Genomic DNA, 27,458 nt, shown 5'->3' on the forward strand with positions numbered 1-27,458 from the left:
TCGAAATGCAGTTGAACCCCACGATTCCCCAGACTTGCTGTGGGCTTGGCGGATCTTATGTGGTAATGCCGTGGCTTGGCGCCGGCTTTGTAGGCTCAGCCCGCCAGCGATCCATTTCCGCGCCCCGGGCTAAGGCGCGGAACTCTAGATTGGCCGAACTTATTGGCTGCGTCAACCCAAACATCTCGGCTTAGGATGTATAAAACATCTGCAGGTGGACTTTCCTTCAGTCCAGGCCCAGACTTTTCCCCCTTTACCAGTCTTTAGCCCTCTTCGTGCAGGTCAACACAAATGCATTGGCGCATGGAGGCTGGTGTTGGCTGGGACGGCGCTAGGGCTCTGTCCTTATTCAGCGCACTCTTGGACCGCCAGACATATACGTCGTCCAGTTCAGCTGGGCTGATGCTTACGGCATTCCAAGTGCGAGTATTGGATTGTCAACATTGCCGTTCGCCCAAGCCCTGTGAGCTCCCTGGATCCCATCCGGGCCGATGATGTCCATGATCTGTTGCTCGCGCTCTTGACTCGGACCCATAATGCGAACCGGGTGCTTCCCCCAATTTCGAATTTCTTGCCTGCACAGGCAAAGGTCAACTCCCATTTGATCTGGTGAACGTGTTGCACGTGCTGGCTGTGAAACGACGGGAACAGCGGCAATTGGAACGTTCTGAAAAGCCCTGACTCCTGCACGCCTCGCGTCGACACCCCCAGGCTCACGGCCGTGCCAATGTCAATCCACGCGTGTTCATGCTTGCCCTCCATGGGGACGACGAACTGCTTCCCGTTGACGTCGAGGAAGTCGGTGCGCATGATGAGGGGTGATGGTTCCATCGGCCCTCCGACACGCCACTCAGCTTGTAGCTATATGCATCCAGGCCGTCGGTGTTCGTTACACTCCGCAGGTACACTTGGCCCGAGACGAGGTGGATGTCCGGCGGCTTTTCGGCCACGGCGCTCGTCGTTTCGTTCTCTCCGGTTCGCACGATGCCCCTGATCTTGAACGGTATTGAGTCGGGTGCTCCAGCTGGATGACCGTGGGGAACTCGACCACGATGGCGAAACTGTAATGGGGAATCTTGGACCGCTTGAAGACGCTTCGCATGTGCTGGCGAATGGATAGGCTCTCGTTGGCGTACTCGGGGAGCAAATGCAGTGTTCTGACAGTTTCCTCTGTGGCCATTGCGCGAGTGGCGAAGTCTCGAATGGGCGTGGGCGAAGATGGAGTCCTTATGTTGAGGGGTAACACGGCCATCGCAGACTTGCCCTTCTTGGTGAGGCTTCGGACGTCGGCCTCCATAACATATTTGACGTAGAGATATTTGCGCCGCTGCCTCATATGAGCAAGATGTTCATCCCGCAAGTAATGGCTCGGCGGCAGAGTATTGCCTGCCGCTGGCCGCGGAGGCAGATGCGTATCCGGGATGGTCACAGTAAAGGGCCAAACGTTCTTTCCCTCGAAGGCCCGGCCCTGGTAAAGGGTCTCGGCGATATTGAAGAGGGTCGATTCCCCTTCATAATACCGGGTTGAATTGGTGCCATTGGGGCCGTTGCTCTGGCTTTCGGCTATCCGGGTCTTCACCCGAGCCCAGAACTGGAGGGTCACCACCACCTCGTCAGGTTGGTCTAATTGGATCCGCACGACGTTGCCGGTAATGACATCTCCCGGCCTGTACGAGAGTTGAAAGTTGTCGAGTTCAATGCTAGCCGCAATCGATTGCTGCAAATCGAGAGGCATCTCAGGTGAAATGATTTGTAGCTTACAAGTAATGAAGAACCAGGAAGTTCAAATTGATGCTGCAAAATTCCTAAAGGAACCGTTCGGGTTGCATACCTACATCTATATATGCATAATTGCCTGCTGCCTTTATTAGACGAGGCTTTGATCAATCATGGGTCTGCATGGCTCAGGAAGACACTACCAGCAAACTAGGCGGTTCCGCATGTAGGCTGTGTACGCCGCCTTGCAAGCTTGCTGTGCCGTATTAGGCTTATATGCAGGCTGACGTGGGACCTTCCCAGCGAACTCATGACGCACATTTGGGGCTGTACTACCGACTTGGCGGAACCACAGTATAATTTAGGAATACAGGTTTAGCATGCGCCACGATGGCCTCACCCCAATCATTCCGACTGCGCCGTTTGAGACAATTTCTTAGTTAAGACGGCTATCATATCAATAGCGCTGGAATATTATTACATTTGATTCTCTTGAGTCTTGGAACTCATAATTCTGCGCCATTACAATTCACCGCAGACACGAATAGATGAAGGGGACACAGTAAATATACCAGTTCGTATTCTTCACGCAAACTCATGTTATCGCCAAGCCGTCGCCAGCTATAGTCCATATGATTTGTTTATTTGAGTTTTTTTGACCTATGTCTCGATGCGAAAAGCTCGTGATGGCCGAAGCAGTAACCACTCAAGTGGCCATGTGAACCAACTCCAAATGTCTTCCTTTCCGTTGCTGGTAGTTCCCGGTCTATTCGTATCACCCAATGACCAGGTTTCACATGTACTTCTGCGTCTGCGCAAAGCGCATGCCGTGCGCGAAGTGGAACAGCTTGGCCGCGACAATGAAGCGGTCCTTCTTGGAGTACTCGACGAGGCGGTCGTAGAACTCGGCGAGCGGGATGACGACGCGCTGGATGTGCTCGCCATCATCGAGGCGCTGCTCCGGCAGCTCGTCGCTCTCACCAAGCTGCACCTCGACCATGGCCATCTTCATGTTGGCGTCGCTCATGCCCGGGTCGGCGGCCTGGACGGGTGACATGCTGACGAGCTTGCAGTCGTAGCCCGTCTCCTCCTTGAACTCGCGCACGGCGGCCTCCTCGGCCGTCTCGTCGGCGTCAATCAGCCCCGCCGGCCACTCGACCGTGTACGCGTCCAGAGGCGGGCGGTACTGGATCACGACCAGAGTCGAGGGCGGCTTGGACGGATGCAGCAGGACATTCCCCCATGGCCACGGCGTCGACGCCGGCCTTGCCCCGGGTTTTGCGCGTTGCGACCTCCCAGGTGCGGTCCTTGCCCGTCTGGTCTGTGTAGTCGATCCTCTTGAGGGTGATCCATTTGGCATCCTGTGTGGCCAGCTCCGTGAGCTTGTTCACGACGGGCTCTTGCGTCTTTTGAGACATGCTGAAGGTACGCAGTTGTTGTATTGGTGTTGTACCGGTTGCTGGTTTGAGCGATGATGTCAGAGCTGGTAGCCGCTTAATAGCTGAAGGAAGGCGAGGAAACGAAAGCATAAATAGGAAAATGATCGTAAGTTTGGGTCACTCGGTTTCGTAGCTCTCCAGTTCGCAAACGACAATCAGATGAAAGAGGGCAACGTGTTTGCAACAAGTAATGGTTGTTACCTATTTGCCTACTCTTTACCTGAACGACCCTCCAGGTGCCTCCAGGCTCCAGGTCGTGGATTCCCCCAGTGGATGCCAGCTCGATGGCCCCACCTTGGCGGGGATTACAGCCACCAACTTCAAGGCGTCATTCCTTGACAGCATATTGTATCGAAATCACGAGGAAGCCACACATGTCAATTGGAAAGGAAGAAGATATCCTCATAATGAAGTGGATTATTCCAAAATGCAATAATATGGTATATCATGATATGCTTATGTAACGTCCCAAGCTAACCTACGTCGCGTGAGGTATTGAACTTACAATCTTCAAAAGCACCCGTTGTCCATCGCCAAACGCCATTCAATGCAATGATTGCTCGTACAAATTCGCTATGCCACCACCGCGCCGTCGACAACATCGCCCCGATCGCTGCATACTGGGCAGCCGGCCTCAATCTTATCCCTAAGGAGTCTTGCGTGCGTCACCTTCCTACGAACGAAACGCCCGTTGCTCGTGCGGTCTTCTTCATCGTCAATCCCTACTAGACCGGGATCCGGGGTCTCGCCGGGGTGCAGTTGTTCGAGAAGGTGGCTGACGTGGAAAACATGACCACAAGCAAACCCGACGAGGGTTTCGATCTCGAACTCGGTGAATGGCTCGTGGCAACGAGAACAGTGTCCGGGTTTCGCAGCTCGGTGATCGTGCTCGAGCTGTCGCGTTTCCACAGCTGCTTCCACATTGTCTGATGCGGTAGGGGTTTCGGTCCCGCTTACACCACCCACGAGAGTTGCTACTTCCTTGACCTGGACGTCGACATGATCTTGAGTCTTGACCTTGACGTCGAATTTGATTCCTTTACGCTGACCCATGCGAAGCATGTTCTGCGCGGCTGCAACTTCGGAGCGGAGGACACGTGCTACACCCGACGAGATACTGTACTGTATTTCGTGTTCCTTCATGATGTGCTTCAGACCTTCTCGTAACCCAGGAATCTCCAGCCCTTCAGGTATACGCCGGACAAGAGTGATCGGGTCGATTGAGGTCCCAACCTCTTCGAGCAACCCCTGGATGAATTGAGGCTTGTCCATACTATAGTTGAGAAGGTCCTCCCACAGATCCGGATCACCCTGCTCTTTTGCAAACGCAATTGCCTGCGAGACATCCCCAAGCCTGTCGATGATGAGATAGAGTGCGCGTTTCATCTGGCCCGTTTTGGAATAGAGATAGACCAGTTCTGGGATATAGTTGTGGCCCTCGCACTCCTGGGCAGCTGTCTCGAATGCGTAACTTGTGGACACTTTCAGGAAATCCATCAGCAGAACCCGGTCGAATTCGGCGAAAGCTGCACTGCAAGATCCGCAAAGTCATCTGCAAGCGACACTGTCTCGTCGACGGGCCGCTCGCGGTAAGCCTTCCACAAACCGCGAAGATAAAAGAAGAGATAGCGGGTGAGCTCCTTCTTCTCCAGCTGCTGCACCACAATATCTGGCTTGATTAAGCCACGTTGGGCCTCATCCACAAGAAGTGTGATGGCTTCTGATGTTGCTTCATCTATCTCGGATAGTGTCATCTGCGAAAGCTGAGATTCGGGCACCCTAAGCGCAATGAAACTGTGCACATCGTCGGTGACAGCGTCGGCCAAGTGGTTGTCTCTTATCAACCGCATGACCGAGTCCGCATCTTGAAGCTTGATGTAGTGTCGTAGTGCTTCCCGGTGTCGCCCGTTCAACTCTTGAAGATGGGCTAAAGACTCCATCACAATTCTCCAGTCCCGGCCCTTTTCCCCATCTTCAATGCTGTCCTCTCTGACGTCTCGGTATCGTAGTTGGTTCTCCAGAGCAGTAGTGATGGTTTGAATATCATAGAGATCTGGGTTCCACCGATCCACCAATTCTTTAAAGTGAGGCTTGTCGTTCTGAATATAATGACCAAGAATGATCTCATAAGCAGTACCAGGAATTGGCGGTCGCATTGGCTCCGTAGGGATGAAGTTGACGATTTCATCAAACTTCTTGGCGCCTGCAAAGTTGAAGATCCATTTCTCCCATCGATCTGCCGTGTTCAAGACTTTGGCGGCGACCTTGCCTGCTTGAACCCAATCGCGGGTTTCAACGATTTCCTGTAGCCACAACTCCCCTATCCGGCGTTTCTCCTTTTCTGCGGATGAGTTCTGGGCTCGAACCTGTGACTCTATCACAGACGATGTATCCTCGAAGAAGTCATCACTTGTGGATTTCCTTTCAAGTGCAGGAGGGACAAATTCTGGTGACATTTCTGAAGAAGCGACCATGATCTCGGGATGTTCGTCCAATAGAGTCCAGGCATCTTCATACCTTTGCTGTTGAAGTAACCATTCCAGATGGTCACCAAGGTCTCGCTTGGTCGCCAGGATACAGTCAAAGGGGCTGTGTATGAAGATCTTGGAACCGGGCTTCACAAGATTCGGGTGCACAGTCTGCGGGGCATGGCGCGCGCACGACCACTGCCGATAGTGCTGGCCGCTTGTGTCCCCGAAGCGTTATCATTACTGGGATTGCTCCGGATGCTGGCACCGGAACTGAAAAGTGATCTTGGGTTGATGGCCGCATTCCACATTTCCGAACCAAAGCCAGCCATTGCATCCAACACACCACGCGATGCTACCACAGACGCCGCGTTCCCGGCCGGCAGAACGCCCAAGTGGTAGTCGTTGGACGTCAAAGACCCGAATTGACTGACAGTTAGACTGTCTTTGTCTACTTCAGCTTGGGATTGTAAATCAATCAACCTCAACTCTGGTGCCAACGCATTCTGGCGTCGCCTCCTGCCCCCGGAGGGCTCGCTACCGCTAGATGTAGTTGACAGTTGCGCTTGATGACCTTTGACGTGTTTCTTAACGTCATCTTCCTCCTCATCTTGGTCTGGCTTGCAATATGCCAAAACAAGAAGTTGGGTTGGAGTGTATAAGGACAAGCCGGAGATGATGCAATCCATACGTAACCTAGGGATGGTTAGCAATACTCAAGTATATAGTTGGGTTTACTTACTTCTTCGCAATTTCTGCGTGGCCAACGGATCTTTCGCCGGCATATTTGCCCACTCCCATCCGGCCTGGATGGATATGGATGATCCAGATTGTACCGCCCCATCCAACCAACAGCCGTTCAATATTCTTATTCGCCTTCAAAGCTGTCTGCTTCAACTTGTTTGCGGCTGCCGACGAGGCCTCTGCCTCCTTGCCATCTTCGTCATTTTCCACGGCTTGCTCGTCTATCCACTCAGCACGCCCTTTCCACACACCTGCCATCTCTTCCCATTCATCAGTCTGTGGACGGTCAACATGGCCAACACGCTTCCAGGCGTCTTCTGAATCTGCGCTGTCTAGATGCATCTTTGTCCGCATGATTTTGACACCGTGCTCATTTAGCCAAGCCAAGTACTTTCCTGACAGGGACCACTTGATATTGCTGATTGTTCCTTCTCCAGAATGTAGGATAGTGTCTTTGCCGGTGTTGGCTCCCAGTCCCACACTGCCAAGCCAGCCTGAAGCCGTCGCCGCAGCAGTGCCAACAGTCGTGGATGTGCTGCGGGCTCGAGGGGGTTTGTCGTCAGAACAAGGCTCCCTGCTTTTCCTCCCGAAACATAGGTCCTGTCATTTTTATAGTCTGGTGAAAGCGCCACTGCCTGAACTGGCCGGGCGAAGTTCCGGAGTGAGACATCAGTCATGTCAATCAGGGATTGCACACATACATTGCCATCCATGGAGGATGTCGCAATGAAGATATTGTTCGAAGGTATATTCGGCAGCTGTTGTACGGAGTCTCGTGGCCTTCGCTGAGAACCAGCCGATCCAGTCCTCTCCGAATGCTGCGATGGCGCACGATAACCGGCTATGGCCTGCGAAACAGCTCGATTGGCGACCTCTGATTTCAGTGTCGTCGGGGGTAGCGGCGGCGGAAACGGCGATATCGACACACCCGTCACGGATGACTCGTGTGCATGGTATACGCGTATCGATTGGAACATGGGGAGTTGCACTACATTCTGACGACGAGTTAGTGCGACGGCGCATAACTGGGAAGAAGCGCCTCGGTCCTTACCATATTGCCATTATGCGTGCCAACGAGCATCTTGTCTCCAGCGACAAGAAATGCACTCGTCATGTCGCCATTCCTATAGACGGCATTTAGGTGCTGTGTGAGCCGGGCATATTTCAGCTTCGGCTCGTCGTCTTCTTCGTCATCGTCGGAGTCCTCCTCAACTTCCTCGCCGTCGGAATCATCATCTGCCCCAACCTCCTCGTCCTCCTCATCTTCGCTAGCATCGGCAGCGGGCAGATCGCCACCATCATCGCCTGTTATTTGGTGGCGGTCGGATTCGGTCGTAGGCGCAGCCTCCTCGTCCTCTTCCTCGTCCTCTACCGGTCTGGGATCGATCCTCACAAGTTCGGGGCTGGAGACCGAGGCATCACTGTCGTAATCGATGTTTTTGCTTTTGCCCGTACTGGGCGATTCGTCTGTCATGATAGGCAGCTTGGCCTGTGAATTGGCATGGTAGAGACAAACTCGTAAGCACCGGTATTCCGTTGACAAGTGAATGGTGTTGTGGCTGGGGACTTGTTTGTGAAGCTACAGGTAGCTGCTAGCTATCGAGCTATGCGGTGACTGACCCGAGGCTACGTCAGTGACCGAGCGTCGCTCGCACAGTGTGGAATGGCCTATACCCGTGCGCTAGAGGCACCTCTGCCACCCCAGATAGGCGGTGTGCACAGTAGCGCATACGGTACTGGTAGATCTTGATCCGGAGCTCAATGCCCCTCCATAAACTTTATCAATCACGTCCTCAGCGCAAAGTCGCGTTACTTGGAGCAGGAGAGCCAAACCCGAAGCTACGACGCAGACGGAACTGCAGACCTTTACGTAAACGATTGACGATGCTACGAAATTGAACGACCAATCTGATTTTACGACCCAGACAGCTTGATACTTGGCCTTCCTCCATGGAGCAGCCCCCACAGTCGACATGGCTTCGGTGACATCCCTCGGGCTGCACGAGCCGACCGCCCTTCGCTATGCCATTCAAGAGCAGCTCCTCCCAGAAACCGCCACAGCTTCCGACTACAGCTGGGAGATCGCGGTGAACCACGATGGCGACGATGTGAGAGAAGACGAGCTGCTGGTCACCCAGGAGGCTGTCGTCTGGTCGAGGGGGAACATATTTCGCAAATGCTTTGGATTCAAGCTAGACAAGGAGCCCGTAACGCAAGCACTGTTGACCTATTTTCCCACGTCGGAAGAGTCCCCGAAGCAAGAATATCCCCATGGCCCAAAACAAAGACTGAGCATCGATGGACGACCCCTTTCGAAGGCTCTGGTGGTGTTTCTGAAAACACAGGCACATATATATTTCCTGGATGGGACAAGCCATGTCGTTCATATGCCTTTCGAGGTCGAGTCTGCCGTTGCGGCTCCCAAGGTGTCATCATACAAAGGAAGCAGCGTAATGAGGTCGGAATCGCCGCCAGTGTCACTTTCCCGCGCGTACCTCCTAACTCTTTCATTTCACCCCAATCTTCCCCTGCCTCCATGAGGACATCGTCACAAACAACATTTACTACCGAAACCCTCGGTAGGCCAAAAGCCTTGCCATTGCGGCTGAGTAGCACGACGATGGACAACCTGTGGGAGTTGCCATCTGAGATTAACGACTCCCATTGGCCCAGGCTGGTGTCCCTGGTTGACCCTCTCCTCGAACTCGGCCTAGTTGTCACACAATCTGATCGCTCCGCAAAGCCAAAAAGCCGCAGGAGTTCCAGTCGATCTCCTGATTTCTTAGACAAGGCCGAGGAGATACTTCACCTCGAGGAGATTCAACTGCCCAACACGGGGCGTGACCCGCACGATTCAGATCAGTTGGTTCTTGCAGTTACTATCAACAGGGAGACGAGCATGTATAGTGTTTGGCGGTTTACCTACATCCACAACGAAGACCCGTTCCGGGCTTCCAAAACTCCCAAGAAGCCAAAAGACCGTCGAAGAAGCTCCATGCAGCCAGGCCACCCAAGCGGCGTCACGTCGCCAGTTCAGGCAAGCTTCAATGACAGCTTTGGCGCCCCGCTTCCTCGAAAGAGAACTCGAAAGAGTGAGAAGCAAGACAAGACAGATCGGGCCATCGAAAAATTCGAATCATCCCTTGGACTGGACAAGGAGTCTGGCATTGGACGTCGTGCTTCTCGCCGAGTGAGCTCTATGCTTGCTAGAGCCGATCTGTCGGCGTCACAGGACAGGACAGCCTTTGGCGAACAAGCCCAGGTTGCAAATGCTACAGGGACCCGAAGAGAGACGTCACACGGAAGCCACAGACCTCCTCGGACCAGCGGGGCCTTCCCCAGCGTTAGTTTCAGCGGCACGGTCACGCAGAGCACAATGGGCAGCTTTTTAGAAGCCCCTGTTGATGACCTGCTAGAAGAACTGCGATCCGGTGGAGACTTCGAAGGCTTCCACAATATGGGTCTTGATGACCATGACTTTGATGGTCTGGCCCAAGAAATGCGACTTTTGAAGATTCATTCGGTCCCTGTCGAGAATTCAAATGTTCGGTATTCTCTTTCGAAACAGCCAGCGAGAACCCAATGCAACGTGTTTTGCATGTCTGGGCCGTGGCATTGCGCAGATGATCGCCAGCGTCGCCAGGTTCTGATTGGTATACAAGATCCGATGGAGAAGCGTCTACAGTTGCTCACTCTCAATGTCCAAGTCCATATGGAACCGAAATCGTCCCGTAAACCGAAGGCAATTGACATCAACTTTCTACATTCTCAGAAAGCCCAAAATGTCGTCGATTCGTGCAAGATAGTGGACGGTCCCACTGCCATGATATTGGTCCTGTCCGATGCCGGCAATGGCCAGCGTGTACTTAGCCTCGAGGCACCTGGGAGGCAATTCACCCCTCTGGAGCTACCGCCAAAGCTGTCTCTTGCGAATATTCGCAGTCTTGGTTACCGAGGTAGTGAAGCCAAACGAGATGTTGGCTTGAGGCGGTCGATAGTGCCTCCTCTTGGGGAAATTGCAGCTTTCCGTCATTCCAAGCTGAACGGGACCGTGGATATCGTCGACGGTGAAAGCCAACAGCTCCATCAAATTCGCATTCAATTACGGCCTGCAAGCCCACAGGTTGCAAAGGCCCTGGAAATTCTTCGCATAGGCCTAGGTCCAGACGAAGGCGACAAATTGCTGCCTGGCTGGTGGCAAGTCATGAAATGGATGCAGCATGAGTGTATAGATGCAACCGATATTGAGTGGTCGGCCTTCGTTATACTGCTGACCACTATTTTCCTCGCACTGGGTGCGACTGAGTTTCCTAGGTCATCCCATGTGACCCGGCCTAGTCACCGGCGCAGGCGAGGCCATCTGAGATCAAGCAGCGGAGTTCATGTTGACTTGAGCGACTGGGATGTCATGAATACTATCGAAGCGCCTAATTTCGCAACACACCCCCACTGGATGGAACACACAGCCTGGAAATGGGTCTTGGAGAGAGACGATTCGAGTATGGCCCTGTTCAAACCTAGCCAAGGGAGAGAACAAGAGATGGCCTTTTTCTCCTCGCATTTGAAGCATGCTCAATCATTCATGGCCACAGATCTTGGTCAAGCTGCTTGTGGGCCAGGCGGTTATCTCGCAACTTCTCCGGGATTTAGTGATTCAAACAGGTCAAAGCAAGCACAGAACGCCCTCGTTGCACTTCATTTGCTACTGGAAGAGCAGAAGCTAGACATTACCACCCCAGCGATAGTGTCCCCGGTCCCAGTGACCTCCGGGCAATCGTTCTCCAAATCGCGAAGTGGCTCAAATGGTCCCAATGGGTCAATATCTACGACCTCGAGATGCCTTTGGACTTTGCGGATACCTCCAATGACATTACGGAAATCGCCATTCTCCCACCCGAACCACCGATCTGGAACATATTTGACTGGATTCAAGGCAACCTGATGAAAGACTCGACCCTCGACCGGACTTTGCCGGCCATGACTTCAAACATGTCGACAGACATCTTGCCGCGTATCAAGATGTTCGATCGACTTTTTATCATCTCAAGCTGAAAGGCGACTCGCCAATGGGGTTTGTCGAAGCCATGCACAACAGCGGTATCACACATACTCTCCTAGAGTCGTTGCCGGAGGCGGTTCTTGTCCCTCTCCAAGATGCCATTGCGCAGTGTCAGGCACGCCCACCACCGGGATGGCCAAAGGAGCTGCTGGCTCTTGTGGACCGTAGCGACGTGGGCTCGGTACTCACAATAACGAATCAACAGCGCTTGAACTCTACCAATCTTCTGACATCTTCTCACCTCGCATCTTGGGACTTTAGTTCTCTATGTCAGAATGTCATGGACTTCAATGATGCGCCGACAGACGATGTTGCTGAAAGCGACAAGCAGGCGGTCATTCGGGCGATATTCAAAGATGATCGCAGATTAGACGAGACCAGGATTATGCTCACAACAACCAAGCCTAGAGCAATTCGCCTTGACCCCCAGTCCGGGTGGTCGGATGCGTTCTACCTGGAACAGCAGAAAGATCTTGTCACAAGGCTTGCCACCAACACATTGTCAATCCCAGCTGGCCGGGGGCTGATGAACTACGGTCTACGTTTTCCCTTGCTGACTCAGAAATTCCACATCAATGGGTTTGTGCTCAACTGTACTGTCACGCCGACGAATCAGACCGTCGGGGTCGACAAGACTCTTTTCACGGAGGAGAAGATCGCTTGGGCCTTTTTCCACTCGGGGTTGCAGGTGGCCTGTCCATCTCACGGCAAGCCAAAGGGATCGACACATCTTGGATCCTGTATAACAAGCCGGGTAACGACTTGAACAACCGCCACGCAGGATTCCTGCTAGCTCTGGGTCTTAATGGCCATCTCAAAGGCGTGGCTAAATGGGTTGCCTTTAAATACCTTACCCCCAAGCATACCATGACCTCGATTGGTCTACTACTTGGTCTTGCTGCCTCGTACATCGGAACAATGGACTCCCTCATCACTCGCCTTTTGTCCGTACATGTCACTCGGATGTTGCCACGTGGTGCTGCTGAGCTGAACTTGTCTCCGTTGACCCAGACTACTGGCATCATGGGCATCGGACTGCTCTACTGCAGTAGCCAACATCGCCGTATGAGTGAAATCATGATGTCGGAGATATCACACATAGAGACCGGCGATGAGGAAGAACCTCTGCGTAGTGAATGCTACCGTCTAGCCGCCGGTTTCGCCCTTGGGTTCATCAACCTTGGCAAAGGAAGTGATCTCAAAGGGCTACACGACATGCGCATTACGGAACAACTCCTCATGCTGGCATCTACGTCGAAAAAGGTCGAGCTGGTCCACATCCTCGACCGGTCGAGCGCAGCTGCTATTGTCGCGATAACTTTGATCTATATGAAGTCGGAGGATCACATCGTTGCTCGCAAGATCGACGTACCTGACGCCATGTTGCAGTTTGATTACATTCGACCAGACCTTCTTCTCCTACGAACGTTAGCAAAACATCTGATACTGTGGTCTGAAATCAAGCCAACCCATGATTGGATACGGAAGAATCTACCGGCTCGTTACCAGTCAAGGGTCAGCCCCCCGACCCAACCTTTCAACGGCCCAGGACGTGGCCCGCTAAACTCCACACATCTCCCGTTCCTGACAATCCTGGCCGGTCTGTGTTTTGCGATTGGTCTTCGGTATGCTGGATCAGGCGATCCGGTTGTGCGTGATCTTTTGCTCAACTACTTGTATCGTTATTACGGTCTATGTCGCTCTACACCGCACAAGGCCAACTTTGACGAACGCGCTGTCCAAGTGACTGGACGCATGTGTCTCGATGTTGTTGCACTATCAACCGCGGCCGTAATGGCTGGCACTTGCGACATCAAGGTTCTTCGCATTCTACGGTCTCTTCATGGTCGGAACGACGCGGAAACAACATTTGGTTCGCACATGGCGATCCACATGGCTATGGGTGTGCTTTCATTAGGTTGTGGTACTCAAACCTTCAGCAACTCCAACCTTGCGATTGCCTCCCTACTAGTGGCCTTCTACCCCGTCTTCCCAGATCAAGTGCAAGACAATAAGAGTCATTTGCAGGCTTTCCGCCATTTCTGGGTTCTGGCGACCGACCCCCGCTGTCTTGTTACCAAGGACGTAGCCACTGATACTCCTGTCGGCGTTCCGATCCGTATCAGGTTTAAGGATGGCCGCCCGGAGGAGGCACGAACCACACCGTGCCTACTGCCCCCACTCGACGACATTGCCAGCGTGAGTACGACGAGTCCCGAGTATTGGAACATGGACCTTGATTTTACTGGTGGGCAAGGCAAGGATCTTCGAGACAAGTTTGCACTGAACCAGGTTCTGCACCTCAGGCGCCGGCCTGCCGGCGGTAGTCCATTCTCGGCCACCATGCTGGCGTTAGGTCGCCAGGCGCCGGGAGGCGGCTCTCAAGTCGAAGAGATCAGCCAACCCCTTGAGTGGTTGTTCACTGCTGTAGGAAGTCTGAGGCGACTCACCCATGCCGAACGCGGCATTGTTCTGGATACCGGGGTCGGCGGTCCCGATGTTGGACTTAGCAATGGAAGTGTAGTTGACGCCAGGCTCATGCTGGAAGAGGCGGTGCGAAACGGCCGCCGAGATGACCTGCTTGCCCTGAGGGCCTTGTTTGAATGGGTAGATGGCAGAGCGCGGAAAGTACAAACGGACAAGAACATTCTAGCGCAGGGTCTCACACAAGGATGGGCGAAAATAATCACGAATGGATCGGCGAGAGCTGGCTCAGGGATAGCGTCGTGGAAAGCCTCAAGGGTATGATTTGGCTTGCCGGCAGGGAAAGTGGCGAATAGTGCAAACCGACTCCCAGCCCGCAATCGGGACATGGATTGAGTTCGAAAAGGGATGTCAAGATGTTTGCTTTATGCCGATAGTGGCATTCCCAAATATCATCATTCGAGGCACCCCGAGTACTCTTTTTCATGGCTGCAGTGCACTTATGTATGTATATCATCACGCTGCTAATTATCTACATGTAGCCAAGAATTGACTTAGTCCATCGGCACGACCTGTGGACTTGATTTACGAATGGCCGTCTCTATACTGATCGCAGGCTCGGAGTCTAAGCCCTATAATTTCTCTGTTCCGCTGTTCGTCGCATTCCATGTTGGCAACAAGGATGCTCTCCACGAGGCGTCCAGACAGGACTGTCGACTCCGTTCGCTACTCAGCCAGTGGTAGCTTCCAGCATCACCTCCATTCGAATCAATCAATAAATGCACATGGTCAAATGTGGGAGCTCTGTGGCTTCCGGAGCCTTAAGTCGAGATTACCGTGAACTGAGTTTCGACATATGTCCTGGTACCGAGCCATGTTCCATATTAGCCGCCAATCGTGTCATGACCATGGAGCTTTTACTACTGCCGGGACTTTATATAGTATCAATACCGGTTATATTGCCTCCGCATTGGAGATCAATAATAAAGGGACCATATAACGTCACGAAATTGCGGCATATCAGCTCCTTGTCGACCTTTAATACCCAGCCAGGCTCCTCTATCTTCATCCATCGGCCTCTTCCATTGATGGATACTGGTACTACCGCCTCCTGCCCTCCACTGACTACATACTCATCACTCGCACCAACTTGACCATGAAGCATCAACTCTTCGCCGCCATCTCGGCGCTTGCGAGCGCCGTCACAGCAAGACCCGCTGCTGCCGCCGCCGCTTGTGATCGCGCGACTCTGGTGTCCATCTCGGACTCGTACGTCGCCGCTCAGGCAGCCGGGCTGTTGGAAACGCTCAAGGGCGTCGACGCCAACACCGTCTACACGCAGAACTTCAAGACGGCGACCCTGGCCAGCGGCCTGCTCTCGCAGTCCTTCAAGATCGACCATAACCGCAGCACCCACGACACCACACAGTGCGCCACTTACACGGAGCTGAGTATGCGCTGCTTCCATTTACTTCTTGTCTCCTTGGTCTGCCCACTCCTCCCTGAATTCAGTCGCCCTTTCTCCCTCCCCCTACATGAAATGGGAAGACATCACACGCAACTAACCCAACCAACCCCCGCTCAGTCATCGCCGACACCCAGAACCCCCCACGTCGTCGCGACGCAAATCCGCCTCTCCCCCAACAGCACCGCCCCCACCATCAGCAAGATCGAGACCATCGTGACGAGCACGGGCGACTGGCTCTTCAACGCGCCCGCGACGCTGCGGTACGCCTCCCAGGAGAGCTGGGGCGAGATCCCCGAGGCGCAGCGCGACACGCGCGAGGCGATCCAGGCCGCCGCCGACGCCTACCTCGACCTCTTCAACGACAAGTCGGTCAAGGTGCCCTGGGGCAGCCCCTGCGCCCGGCTCGAGGGCGGCTCCTACGTCCAGCCGCGCTGCGACGTCGGCGTGCCCTCGGGCGTCCGGCAGACCAACCGCCGCTACGTCGTCGACGAGGTCACGGGCGCCGTCGACGTCTTCTTCGACTTCGCCGGCGCGGACCCCGACAGCCACGAGTTCCGCGTCGAAGGGGCAAGCTTCGCTACGTGCATACCTTGACTGTGATGCATTGATGTGGGGACAGCGAAAGGTATGGGAAAAGAAAATTGTCAGCGGCATGGTCTCGGGTAGTGAGGTATGGGATGATCAAGCACGGGATATTCCACTTCCCACGTGGCACCAAAGTTGTCAGAGCAGTATAGCACCCTGGATTGTTCATCGCTAGTCTCCATTTCAGCTATATCTACAAAGCAACAATTGTACCAGAACATGGTAACCTCATCTCAAATCTCAGAGGTTTAAATCGTCCACTATGGACCCCTTCGGACGTGTCTGGCTCTACCATTGGACGAGACTGGTCAAACCAGCAAGATCAGCAGCCACCAATCTTTGTCCATGCTGACCAGATGCATTGACTACTGCAACCTGAGCATCCTCCTCATCTTCCATCTGCTCCTAGCACGTCTCCAGTGCTGTTTCTAAGAACAGTGCCCGGTTCAAAGATGTATGACAAAGGTAGAGTGCCGGTTTTTGCCTTCTGTTGGGAGTCTGTACACTCAATTCTGTAGGACAAGGCCAAGTCATTGATGGTGATTTTGAGTCGGAAATTTATCATGTAGAGGCGATCAGCTGTTCGTTTTCCGTTGTTCGTCTTGCGTCTTTTGACGTTGGTCAGTTTTGTGAGTGTCATCAGATGTCGTATTGGCTCCAGCTCGATTGAGAACTCGGCTGTTTCCAGTAACTCGGCATCTGAATCTCTGGTCAGTTTTGTTTGCAGATTGGCATGGAAAGGCCAACAGGAAATGGCCCGACTCAGGGGCGCGGCACGCGTACGTACCTGCGTTCACTGGAGCACTATCGCGATAGTTGTCTTCACAAGCTGTCTCCGAGATGTAGATAGCTTGGCTTAGGATGGTTCTCGGGGTATCTTCCTCAACGGATATGTGGAGATCGTATGTCTTGGTGAGGCCATTGGCAGATATCAGGGATCCCTGGTGAATGTAAGCAAATATGATGAGCGAAGTCCCTGGAGTGGTCTGCTTTCGCTAAAACATACCTTCTTGATCACCCACTCCAAGCAATTTTTAACATAATTGCGCCCCCACTCGTCGACATCTGGCTTTATCCCTTTGTGATATCGCTTCCGCGGTTCGTATGCCATGTGTCTCTTGATACCAACACTGTAGCGGCTGATTCTGTCCGCTTGGTATTGCTCCTTGTTGGCCCATACCATTGCCCCTTCTACGACTGCCCACTGACTGTTGTCAAGTTAACTTGGATTCTTCCATGGAGATAATTTCGTCAGGTCTTCCTACCATTTGGGAGGAAATACGACGTCGACGCCATAAGATCTACACTCGTAGATAATAACCTCGCGTAGGTAAAGTGACTCGGAGAATCCACCGACGAGCACTATCATCTGTGTATTGTTAGTGGTATAACGAGACTACCAAACCCCAACTTGGTGCCTACCTTGACCTTGTGGCCCAGTTGAATGACTTGGTCTAACTGCTCTTTGAGGAGAGCCCAAACCTGCTTGCAAGCTGCATTGAATATCGATCTGATCTCATGTCTGGGTCCGATGTTAGCTAGTATACACACACTTGGATAGAATCTCATCATATCACTTACTCATTGATGCAATAGTATCCAAGATCACCGTCGTCATCCTCTGCAAATTTGGCCAGATTGATACTTCGAGCCTCTCGAAACTTGAACGGCACCCAAAGGTCAATCACTTGACCTTTCTTGATGTTCTTCTTGTGATCTTTGCCAAACTCAAACGTAGCCAGATCAATCTTGTTCTGCAGTGAAGGGTTGTCGTGTAGCTTGAGGCCGGGCCGCATGCTGCGCTTGACATCCTTTGTCAACTGGGTTTTGAATCCTTGATCGAGATTCGTTGAACCACATGAGATTCCTATATACCTTTAAGTCAATACGGAAATTGAAGTTGAAGAGGGGATCACGGTTTACCTGTGCTAGGTGCCAGTTCAACAAGTCTGGAGGCTCCTAGGCGGTATGGGACAGTATCCTAAGTATCGTCAGTTACCTCTCAAGGGCGCTTCAAATGGACAGGGTTGTTAATGTTACTTACCGTAGTACCACCGCCAATATCACCCATGAGAACGCAATCGTCTGTCTGTCCAACAAGTAAGTAACAGTCTGGAGGTAAAGGAGGAACACTGATCGTAACCGACTTCAAATTCGACATCCCGGCTTGTCTCCCGCACATACGCCATGCCAGCTTCTGTTTCTGATACCGTTCGTCGAATTTGCCCGATAGGCAACCCTGATGATTGCGAGGCTATGTCGACGGCGCCGTACATCTTTCGCACGGCCATGGGAGACCAAGCATTGGGTAGCGTCAGGATCAGCTCAATGTCATCACGCTCATCCAACATATAGTTGGTGCGCATGAAATCAAGCGAATGGGCGAAGACATGATGTAGGTAGTCGGCAATTATATCGACTTCTCCCTTGGGAGTCTGTAAGGCCTCCATGCGCTGTCTGACCTCGGCTCGGAGACCAGCTGTGCTCTCGCTGGTGTCCAGGAGCAACTTGAAGCGTTCGATGATGACGCCAGGGTTCCTTCTCCACAGGGGGCTCTTGATAGTGGCGAGGGCATCCCAGCCAATCTTGACAGAGCCATCAGTCAGGCCGTAGCGTATGACGGAGGGGATCTCGCTGGTGGCTTTGAGTCGACTCGCGCCTTCTTCTGGTGTCTCACAAGGCCATTTGTTAATATGCACTATCTTCCCTTTTCGCAAGACCGGAATGGAGTCGGATGGAAGGCAAAAGACAATGCTGGTTGTGGTGGTTCCAAAGTCAAGCGCAGCTCTCCAGCGCTTAGGCAAGTAGCCATCGACGTTGGTGTTACCATTGGAGCCCATGGCCAAGCTGTATTTTTGGGGCTGATGGGTGTTACTTTGAATAAAATTCCTGGCGACGGGGCGTATGCGTCGCCGACTCGAAATTCAAGTTCAACCCAAGAAGCTAGTGACAAGAGAGTTGTGTGTCGGCGATGGTGGGCGCGACAGGCAGACGTGCTTGAAGCAAACAAATTGATGCCACTAACAAGGGTCTCTCTCGGCGAGGCATACATCTAGGTAGGTAGGTAAGGTACATACAGATAGGTACACCTGAGGCATCGGCTGGAGCCCAGAACAATTGAATGCTTGAAGTGCACCTGCATCAGATGGAATCATTGCCGGTGCAACAGAAAATTAGTGTGTGACTGAAAGCCGTCCAATTAGAACGACTGGTCATATTTCGCACCTTCCATCAGTTGCTACCCAAACACGCGCATTCACATTCGGCAGATCAGCGGAGCACTCACCAGATGTCGACAATGGGAACTGCCTAGGCACCTGCAGACTTCATCAACCAGGAAAGTCAATCAATTTGGTTCATTCATGTATCAATCCGTGTTCGTCTCGGTAAGGTGTTGATGCCTACATTGCATTCATGAACCTGCCAATGGGATAGGAACCGCGTTGGTTGGCATCAGCTCTTTCTCTCCGTTCTCTTTCCTCCAGTTGCCACCAAACAAACAAACAGGACGCGTCTGCCTGCCTGCCTGCCTGCCCGCCTCTGCAGTAGGTCTATCTGCAGGTGCGGTGCCATGACTCAACCCTACCTTATGTAGGCCAATACCTACTTATATTTCTCTAAGCAAACAGACGAAACCTACACGGTGCCCTGCATCTGCGCATCCAAGACACTCTCTGCGTACGTGGGCGATTCAACATCGAACGGCCCGGCCTTGCGGTCCTCAATGTGGAAGGTACCTATCAATCTCAATATCAGAGATAAATCGCATACCTACAGGCAGCAACGCAAGAACCGGCTGTTTGCTTCATGCATTTGTCGGTGCCCCTCCTTCACCTGTTCATCGATTGATCTCATCCGAAGTTACATTGAACTGAAGGCTGTCCATCAAATCAGCTGGTAACTTCTACGGCAATCGGTTTGCTCACGCTCCGTCCCCTCCCGCTTCATCCAAGGTTGTCACTGTACTACCTAGCAAGCACCTCCCTGCCATTTTAAGGTGTAACACGCGTGCCACAGCCACCATGGTGGTTGCAGCATGGAGCCCCGACGACATCCAACGTCTGCTCTTTTCTCTCAATATCTCGGTGGACAGAATTCGACAATGGTGGCCTTATGAAGACAACAGTTGCGAAAAGTCTTCTCCGAAACACAGAAAGATAGGCATATCTCGAGCTTGCGACCATCTAGCCACAATATTTCCTGCCTACTCGGCTGCTCAGATACGCAGAAAAATGCAGTGGCTATGGACAAACTTTGGCCCCGATGATGGCGATCATGACCCCGACGCTCTGTACATGCAAGGCGCTTGGGACAAGACTCTACCGCGCCTGGAAGGTGAGTTTCCTGATATCTGGAATCGCGTTAATCAAGATGTACGCGATAACAGTGAGTGAGTGACATTATTCCCAAAGATCGTCTGGCACCAAATGCCCTCTTGTCACTAATCCAGCCCTTTTTTCGCATAGACGCCTTTTGGCACGAACCCAAGAGCCAGGTCTGGAGGGGAATGACCAACAAATGGAGATTCCCGAAAACGATGGGCCTATCAAATGCAGATGCGGCTTTAGTCATGTTCTGGGTGACACGATCCTATGCACGAACTCGGATTGCTCGTTTTGGCAGCACGTAGTGTGCTACTATGGAGCGGACGATGTCACCGTGGCCCCCGACGACCACTTGTGTGACCAGTGCCAAACCCATGGGAACCTAGAAAGAGAGCATGAGATGATGCAGAGTGCTGAGGAACTTTTGGCCCCCGATCTAAGTGCTCCTTCGAATTTCAATAACAATATCGACGGACGCTTTACTTTCGAATCTCATCCTGAACAACGCTTGGTTGCCCATCCCGGTTCTAGAAACGCCTCGACTTTCACCCCTCATACAGAAGAACCGCCGAATTCCTCCCCTGGTGATCGAGGGCAGACGAAATCTGGGCCTGGTTTCCAGGAACCGCAGATCTCTGGCGAAGATGTCGAGCGCGATGTGCCACTGCAACCGCCAAGGGCCGGTTGCTCTCAGATACATGCTATCTCACCACTACCTAACGCCCATACTAGTTTCAGAGAATCACTTATCTCGTTCGAACGTCAATACGCTACTGCAGATATACAATGGGCTCCGGACTCTAATGAGATCCAATCTCATCTCAAGAAGATTTCACTTCAATGGTTCAATATTTCGAAGTCCTTGATAAGAGACAAGTTTCTTCTCGCCGAGGTGCCTGTGATGAAATATCTCACAGAGCAGATGCACTTATCATCGCGCTTTGCATATCCCCATAAGCCGAGTTCCGAGCCACCGTCACAACGGGAGACTGAAAGATGGTTGCGAGCCATGCTGGGTGTTTGCGCTGTTGACTGGATTTTCTATCCTGACCAAACCATGGCAGATCCAATCGCGAGTGACGAATTATCACTCATGTCTCATTTCAATGCCGAGCTTAATTTAGTCTTGGCACACTCCATCCATACAGAACTCTCTATCAGATGCAAGTATATTCGGCATACACTACTATCGCAAACATGCTTGACTTGCTAACTTTTCATTTCTACAGGTAGTCCAGAGGCGCTACAAGCCTTGCACTTTGAAATAACCCAAAGCCTAGCCTCAGGCTCAAACAAGGATTTTGCGAACACCTTTCTAGAAGCCGTAAGCTTGCGTTGTAAGTTGATGCATGAATTATCGGTTTCTTGAGCTCGCTAATGTCTGTCTTTCTCACGATAAAGGTAGCAGAGGAGCTTTCCGCATACTGTATTGCGAGGCAGTCACCAGGATGTTGGGCGACCCCGAAAGTGGCTTGCCGCGAGCGCTTGATTGCGCAGCCAGAATTTACTCAGAAAGATTCTTCGACAGTATTTCACCATTCCTGGCGTTTGGGGAAAGCCGAGCCCCTCTTAGGTTTGCTTCGCCCAACATCGGCACAATGGTTGAGGGCGAGAGTCCATGGCGGATCTCGGAACTGACAGCTGTATTCAGCCAACTGCTCCGGCTCAAATTGCAGATATCTCTTTCTCACAACAAATATGAGCTGTGGTTCCCGGAGAAGAGTTCCATCGAAGATTCGTACCGTCTGAAGGGATTGCTTGTCCTCCCGAACGACGATGATACCCCAAGAAGGATAGAATACTGCCTCTGCCCGGCTATTCTTGAGCATGACACACCAAACGCTTTAGAGCGCGGGACAATCGATATATCCTAATGCCATGATTCCTTCGTGCGGCTAACGGAACGAGAGAGGGACCGGGCAAAGGTTGTCTGCCCAGCAAAAGTACTTTACGAAATTACTTTCACATAGAGAATCTGCGTAGCTTTTTCGAGGGATAATATATCACGTCTACTACACTCAGCTAGCTAATTACAAATATACAACACCCGTTTGATAATTTCAGATGAAATTAAGCAAATGGTCTTTTCGAACGGCTTCGACTTCATGTTCAGCGAGAGGCGTTCTCCTTGTGTACTGTAGTGGTTGGATTGGGGACTATGGAGCGATCGATTTACACGGTTATGTCTTTCCCTCAATGAAAACCGATTGTATTTCCCGTTATGGGAGTGAACCAGCCCCAGCTTCGCTTCGTAAATTCAACATGCCTGTCAGGCATAGACAATAACTTGACCTCGGATGGATGGGCTATATGGTATGTGGAGACTGGAAGATGCTCCAATACTTTCTCGTTTCTTTCTTTTTCTCCCCTTTCCAGTCTTTTGGGCGCCTCAAGAAAAAAAATGGCAAATTTTTATCTGGAAGATACTTTTTACTCGACACTTCAAGTGAAACCCGTTCTTTTGTTAATACAATGATTTCTCGTATTTTTATATAACTTGATCTGTTACTCCTTTCTGATGACCCCCATGAATAGAACATGGACTTTGCAACGAAACGTCGATGGATACGATCTAGCCCGCCCTGGAGCTTGCTCACGTATTGGCATCTGTGGCGATCGGCGTAGAATAGCAATCGCGCCATGTGACCCATATGTGACTATACCAAAAGATGCTGTTGTAAATGGCGAGTCGGCGAGGAGAAGGCTGAGGATCCGGTGGCTCTCCTGGGGTTTCGATCTACCCCCTGAGGCTCTTCGAGCCGTGGGGCCGCTTCCTTCTCGCTGCCCGGCGCACGAATCGCTCTAAACACAGATGGCCGGATTCTAGGTCCTGTATTTGAAGAGACTATGGTAGTCCAGCGATCTTGGAATGGTCTGGGTTCGGTGCAATGACGATGCAAGAATGACTTCACGCAGGAAGATAAAAATGAGGGTCAACGCCCCGAAAAGGCATGATGCCGATCGTAGTGACCGGGTGGCATGGATTAATAGTGGATATAGCCAGATAACAAAGCCGGTCCCTCGGTAGATCCGTGGTGGGTTCACCGCTATGAGGCTATTTTTTTCTTGACCAAGCAGTGGCCGCTCCTGGCCCATGGATCTCATAGGCCAGCTGGTGAATACACCGGCAGAGACGCTTGCAAAAGATACTTCTTAGGAATATACCCTTTTCCCTTGGCCGTTGGCGCCAAATTTAGAACTATTAAGAACCAAGCACATGCCTGCGTAGCGTCCGGTAAGGCGGCAAAAGCGGCAGGCCAAGCTCCAGACGCCGGCCTGACTATGTCGATATCATTGGCGCAAGGCAGGCGATATGTTTCTTTGCCTTCTACGCTCGGATCCTATTTTAGTGACTGTCGATCACTTTCCGGAGCCTCGGGTTCGTATCATACCCGCCGTAAACAAACGATACAAGAAGAGCGAAGCAGGAAGAGTCCTAATCACGTCCAGACCTTTGGGATCCAGAATTTATCCGTAGAGTTGCCATGAATCAGTATACGGAGCAAGATCTTATAGTGCCGTCGTACTGGGAGAAAACTCGTCCGTTGGCGGTTGATCTGACTAGGAATACTTGTGATATTGCAGCCTGTTGACGCTCTGTGGGTTACTTACCAGAGAAGCCTGAGGTCGGCATCCACGGCCGAAGCTAGAGGAGCCGACCGACACTATGTACCGCTTATATCCATTCCTGAGTCGCGTCAGGCGTGGCTCGCTCGGCGACCATGGTTGTGGGGCTGATCCTAGAGGGTCGACGGTGGAGGTTGCGAGCCGTGAGGGTGACGACAGTCAAGCTAGACCTCATCGGCGAGCTGAAAATTTCAGCCCGGCATTCGGATGCCGCATTGAACAGTGATGCTCCCTCTTCACCCAAATTTAGTAACGTGGCTTACCTCGTCACAAACCCTTTTCCCCCATTAACCCGCACAAGCATTGGCGCCTCCCCAAGTCGATTGACAGACCGAGGCAACTCTCAGGCAGCCATGTAGCTAGTGGTGGGTATGCATATTGTATGGCCATTGATGCCGGCAAAGCACCGACGAAACGGCTATGGCTAGTATTTGTCATGCAGGCAGATGTTGGCAATTTGCGTGGATACCTCTCCTGCAGGCAGCAACAAGAACACATTCTTGATAGGCCAGACTCTTCGCGTAACCAGCCGGGCCGCAACATGTGCGTTTTAGGCGTGAGGACGTTCTTGGGTGGTCGACTCAAGTCAGACGGCAAGGATCGATACAGGGAATGGATGATGGACTAGTTTTCCCAGATTGTCCAGATTGTCGATCATTACGGCACGACTCCATTTCGGTCCGTGGTGGACGAACTAATAAGCTTTGGACCTAACCTCGAGCTAGCGAGCGGTCGAGTCACTACAGGGATGACTTGGGACGCTTGCCGTGTACCTACATGTATCTAGTAGTCGTACATGTACCCAGCAGAAAGGCTAACATCGAGACGAATGAAAAGGATATCTGCTAGTGACAAAATTAGAGAGAGAGCGAGAGAGCGAAAAACCAACGGGCGGGTTCCTGCATAGATTGATTCTGGTCTGAAGTTAGGGTCGGTACAAGGTACTTGGCTCTGCATCTCCATCGCATCAGTGAACCATGATGATGATCTCTCTGGCAAAAGAAACGGGTCCCCGGCACTGGCCGATTGAGTAGTGCAGAAGTAGAAAAAATGCCGTGCTAGCATCACGCTGTACCATACCATCTCTTTGTTTGGTTTGCCAGACACCAACATACATGTACAGAAATCCATTGTTGGGCAGTCATCCACCCTAAATGGCTCTGGCAAAATTTGCTGCATTGTTTTAGTATGGATCGCATCGCATCGCATCGCATGGCCCATGTTTGATTGATTGGTTCTATTCTCGTATCGCTAGAGTGGACGTCTAAGGAAAGAAGGAAAGTAAGACGCCTCGTACCCTGAAAAAGCAAGAACGACAATTTGACTTGACATGCCATGGCATTCAATCAATTGTCAAACCCCAACTTTCTTCTGGCAGCCTTCAATAGCCTGGCCAGCCATTCTGCTATGGCTTGCATCTACTGTAGGCAGGTATTATTAGGTGAGTCGGAACAGGGTCCGCAGCCATGCCGCACACTACAATGCTTGAATGCCGGGCTGTTGCTGGGCGCGGTACAGACTCGAACTCGCGCCGGGCTACCTGAGCTAAGGCCCGCTGGAGGCAGATGTGCCTGATTAGCCCCTGCACCGGTTTCGACGCCGTTGCTCCTTCGGGTTACGTCCCCTACTCGAACTGCATGGCCTAGTTGACGCTGCATCGTGGGCACAGAGTCATGGCGACCGCATCGTCAACACGAACTGCCAACCGACTAAACAGCACATTGTCATTTCCACCAAGGCCGCGGCCCAATGTGTCCCACGAACGGCTGATCGACTAGTGCTGCCACTCTAGTCCCTGGAAGCCATCACGACCCTGAAATGGGCCCAGGCCATACCGGGGAGGGCGTGCACATTCATGTGCCAATGCCAGAGCGTGCTGGCTGGCTGACGAATGCAGAGGGTCTACGGGGGGTTGGCTCGCCTCACCGGCAGCATCAGAGGTCGCGACAGAGGCGTATATAGACTCGCCTGTCCTCCCCGATCTCAGTGTTTTTGCTCCTCATCCTCTCGAAGACAAGCAAGCTTCGCCCTCCACTCTCGCTTCTTTCTTACATTCGCTAATTCTTTCTAATCAACTCCTTTCCTCCACTCAAGATGCGCTCTGCCATCGTCCTCGGCGCCGCGGCGCTCGTCGCCGCCTCTCCGGCACCCCAGGCTCTTGACTTCGCCGCGATCCAGAATGCCCCGGCCCCGACCGGCCCTGTCCCCGGTGTTGCCTCTCAATCAAAAGTCTACAATGCTGCTGCCGCTTCCTCCAGTGCCACCGCCGCTGTGACTGCCGTCGCTTCCGCTTCCGCTACCGCTGCTGAAAAGCGCAGTCTGAACGAGCGCAGTCTGAGCGAGCGTACCCTGACAAGCGTACGTTCTGCTGGTGGTTCTGGTGCCCCAGCCCCCGGTTGTTCAAAGTCCTTCAAACGGTGGCTACGGAAACAGCCAGCCCCTTTCCCACTGGCTACGGTTCTGGCCCGACAGCAACAACGGCCACGGTGGTTCAGACTACCACTGCTGCCACCGTCGCCGCTTCTTCTCCGGCACCCACCACGACCGGCCTCGTCCCCTCTACCTGCACACCCACTGGCACCTGGTCCAACACTTTTATTTTCACCACTGCCACCGGTTGCGCCAAGCCGTTCGAGGAAGGCACTTACTGTGGCTTCATCAACCCCGAGGACCCTTGCGCTCCTCAGCCCGATGGCTACGGCCCCGTTGCCAAGCCTGACACTGCTGCTGGCTTCGTTGCCGACCCTGCTCTCCACGCGATCGCCAAGAATGCCCAGGACCCCAAGGGCTACGCTGCCACTTTCAAGGACCTGACGGCCGCTGTCAACGCCAACACCTACCTCGGCGTTGACACCCTGAAGAGCTACGATGTCGCTGGATGCGCCGCCAAGTGTGATACGATCGAGCTTTGCACCAGCTTCAACATCTTCATGGAGCGTGACCCTGCGTGGAACAGCGACCAGTGCTCGTGCTCCCTGCCTAACTCCATCACCAACTACAAGTGCTCGTACTGGGGATCCGGTGTCACTCCCGAGGCTGCCAACAACAATGGCCAGACTCGCGGCGACGGTTTCCAGGTCGTCATCACCGGTTCCAACGGCTACAGCAAGACAAACACCACCACGCCCGAGACCCCCTCCGGCTGCACCAAGCCCACCAAGTGCGGCAACGTGCACGACCATCCCCGCACCTGCATCGGTCAGCACTTCTTCCCCGGTCCCTTTGACATCTCCCTCTGTGCCGACTACGCCAAGGCCCAGAACGCCAAGAACGTTGCTTCGAGCGCCTGGGCCAAGTGGTCAAGCTTCTTCGGCTACAACCCTGGCAAGTGCAACTTCTTTAACGGCTTCATGATCAAGGAGAACGGTGTCGCCAAGGGCACCTACTGCAAGCTCTTTGCCCAGCAGTACGAGAGCTCTGCTGCCACCTACCAGCCCGGCTGGCAGGGATCTATTCACTACGAGGTTGAATCCTCGTGGTCTTTCTGCTTGTAAAAACCGGGAATCGATCTTTAAGGGGAACTGCAAGGCCCAGAGGGTACATAATACGGGGAAATAGTACTGGAGTTGACTGATTTCATGATTGGGAGTGGCTTGGTCGTTC

At 52.7% G+C, this 27,458-nt stretch overlaps 9 protein-coding genes across 9 annotated transcripts; 4 read left to right on the forward strand and 5 right to left on the reverse strand.

Annotated features, from left to right (window-relative positions):
- Positions 1 to 390: 390 nt before the first annotated feature.
- Positions 391 to 810, reverse strand: PG997_013008 (uncharacterized protein; the record flags this gene model as incomplete). The annotated part of the gene is made up of 1 exon (XM_066817322.1): positions 391 to 810. The coding sequence occupies one exon, from the start codon at positions 808 to 810 to the stop codon at positions 391 to 393; it is 420 nt and encodes a 139-aa protein (XP_066663014.1).
- Positions 811 to 889: 79 nt separating this feature from the next.
- Positions 890 to 1,735, reverse strand: PG997_013009 (uncharacterized protein; the record flags this gene model as incomplete). Its single annotated transcript, XM_066817323.1, has 1 exon — positions 890 to 1,735. One exon carries the CDS (start codon positions 1,733 to 1,735, stop codon positions 890 to 892), a length of 846 nt encoding a protein of 281 aa, XP_066663015.1.
- Positions 1,736 to 2,509: 774 nt separating this feature from the next.
- On the reverse strand, positions 2,510 to 3,134 carry PG997_013010 (NUDIX domain-containing protein; the record flags this gene model as incomplete). The annotated part of the gene is made up of 2 exons (XM_066817324.1): positions 2,510 to 2,929; positions 2,967 to 3,134. The coding sequence occupies 2 exons, from the start codon at positions 3,132 to 3,134 to the stop codon at positions 2,510 to 2,512; spliced, it is 588 nt and encodes a 195-aa protein (XP_066663016.1).
- Positions 3,135 to 3,728: 594 nt separating this feature from the next.
- PG997_013011 (uncharacterized protein) lies at positions 3,729 to 7,841 on the reverse strand (the record flags this gene model as incomplete). The annotated part of the gene is made up of 6 exons (XM_066817325.1): positions 3,729 to 4,681; positions 4,762 to 5,744; positions 5,792 to 6,319; positions 6,366 to 6,967; positions 7,069 to 7,362; positions 7,419 to 7,841. The coding sequence occupies 6 exons, from the start codon at positions 7,839 to 7,841 to the stop codon at positions 3,729 to 3,731; spliced, it is 3,783 nt and encodes a 1,260-aa protein (XP_066663017.1).
- A 499-nt stretch (positions 7,842 to 8,340) lies between these two features.
- PG997_013012 (Negative regulator of mitosis) lies at positions 8,341 to 14,174 on the forward strand (the record flags this gene model as incomplete). The annotated part of the gene is made up of 4 exons (XM_066817326.1): positions 8,341 to 8,858; positions 9,041 to 11,182; positions 11,301 to 12,166; positions 12,247 to 14,174. 4 exons carry the CDS (start codon positions 8,341 to 8,343, stop codon positions 14,172 to 14,174), a joined length of 5,454 nt encoding a protein of 1,817 aa, XP_066663018.1.
- Positions 14,175 to 15,006: 832 nt separating this feature from the next.
- PG997_013013 (uncharacterized protein) lies at positions 15,007 to 15,912 on the forward strand (the record flags this gene model as incomplete). The annotated part of the gene is made up of 1 exon (XM_066817327.1): positions 15,007 to 15,912. One exon carries the CDS (start codon positions 15,007 to 15,009, stop codon positions 15,910 to 15,912), a length of 906 nt encoding a protein of 301 aa, XP_066663019.1.
- A 379-nt stretch (positions 15,913 to 16,291) lies between these two features.
- Positions 16,292 to 18,743, reverse strand: PG997_013014 (uncharacterized protein; the record flags this gene model as incomplete). The annotated part of the gene is made up of 9 exons (XM_066817328.1): positions 16,292 to 16,602; positions 16,691 to 16,844; positions 16,910 to 17,111; positions 17,169 to 17,272; positions 17,326 to 17,425; positions 17,485 to 17,770; positions 17,827 to 17,884; positions 17,948 to 17,992; positions 18,051 to 18,743. 9 exons carry the CDS (start codon positions 18,741 to 18,743, stop codon positions 16,292 to 16,294), a joined length of 1,953 nt encoding a protein of 650 aa, XP_066663020.1.
- Positions 18,744 to 19,925: 1,182 nt separating this feature from the next.
- On the forward strand, positions 19,926 to 22,102 carry PG997_013015 (uncharacterized protein; the record flags this gene model as incomplete). The annotated part of the gene is made up of 4 exons (XM_066817329.1): positions 19,926 to 20,293; positions 20,370 to 21,304; positions 21,458 to 21,552; positions 21,665 to 22,102. The coding sequence occupies 4 exons, from the start codon at positions 19,926 to 19,928 to the stop codon at positions 22,100 to 22,102; spliced, it is 1,836 nt and encodes a 611-aa protein (XP_066663021.1).
- A 3,847-nt stretch (positions 22,103 to 25,949) lies between these two features.
- Positions 25,950 to 27,349, forward strand: PG997_013016 (uncharacterized protein; the record flags this gene model as incomplete). Its single annotated transcript, XM_066817330.1, has 2 exons — positions 25,950 to 26,213; positions 26,351 to 27,349. The coding sequence occupies 2 exons, from the start codon at positions 25,950 to 25,952 to the stop codon at positions 27,347 to 27,349; spliced, it is 1,263 nt and encodes a 420-aa protein (XP_066663022.1).
- Between the last annotated feature and the right edge of the window lie 109 nt (positions 27,350 to 27,458).

Source organism: Apiospora hydei, assembly GCF_038363865.1.
Source record: "Apiospora hydei strain CBS 114990 chromosome Unknown utg000009l_segment0_segment0, whole genome shotgun sequence".
NCBI lineage: Eukaryota > Fungi > Ascomycota > Sordariomycetes > Amphisphaeriales > Apiosporaceae > Apiospora > Apiospora hydei.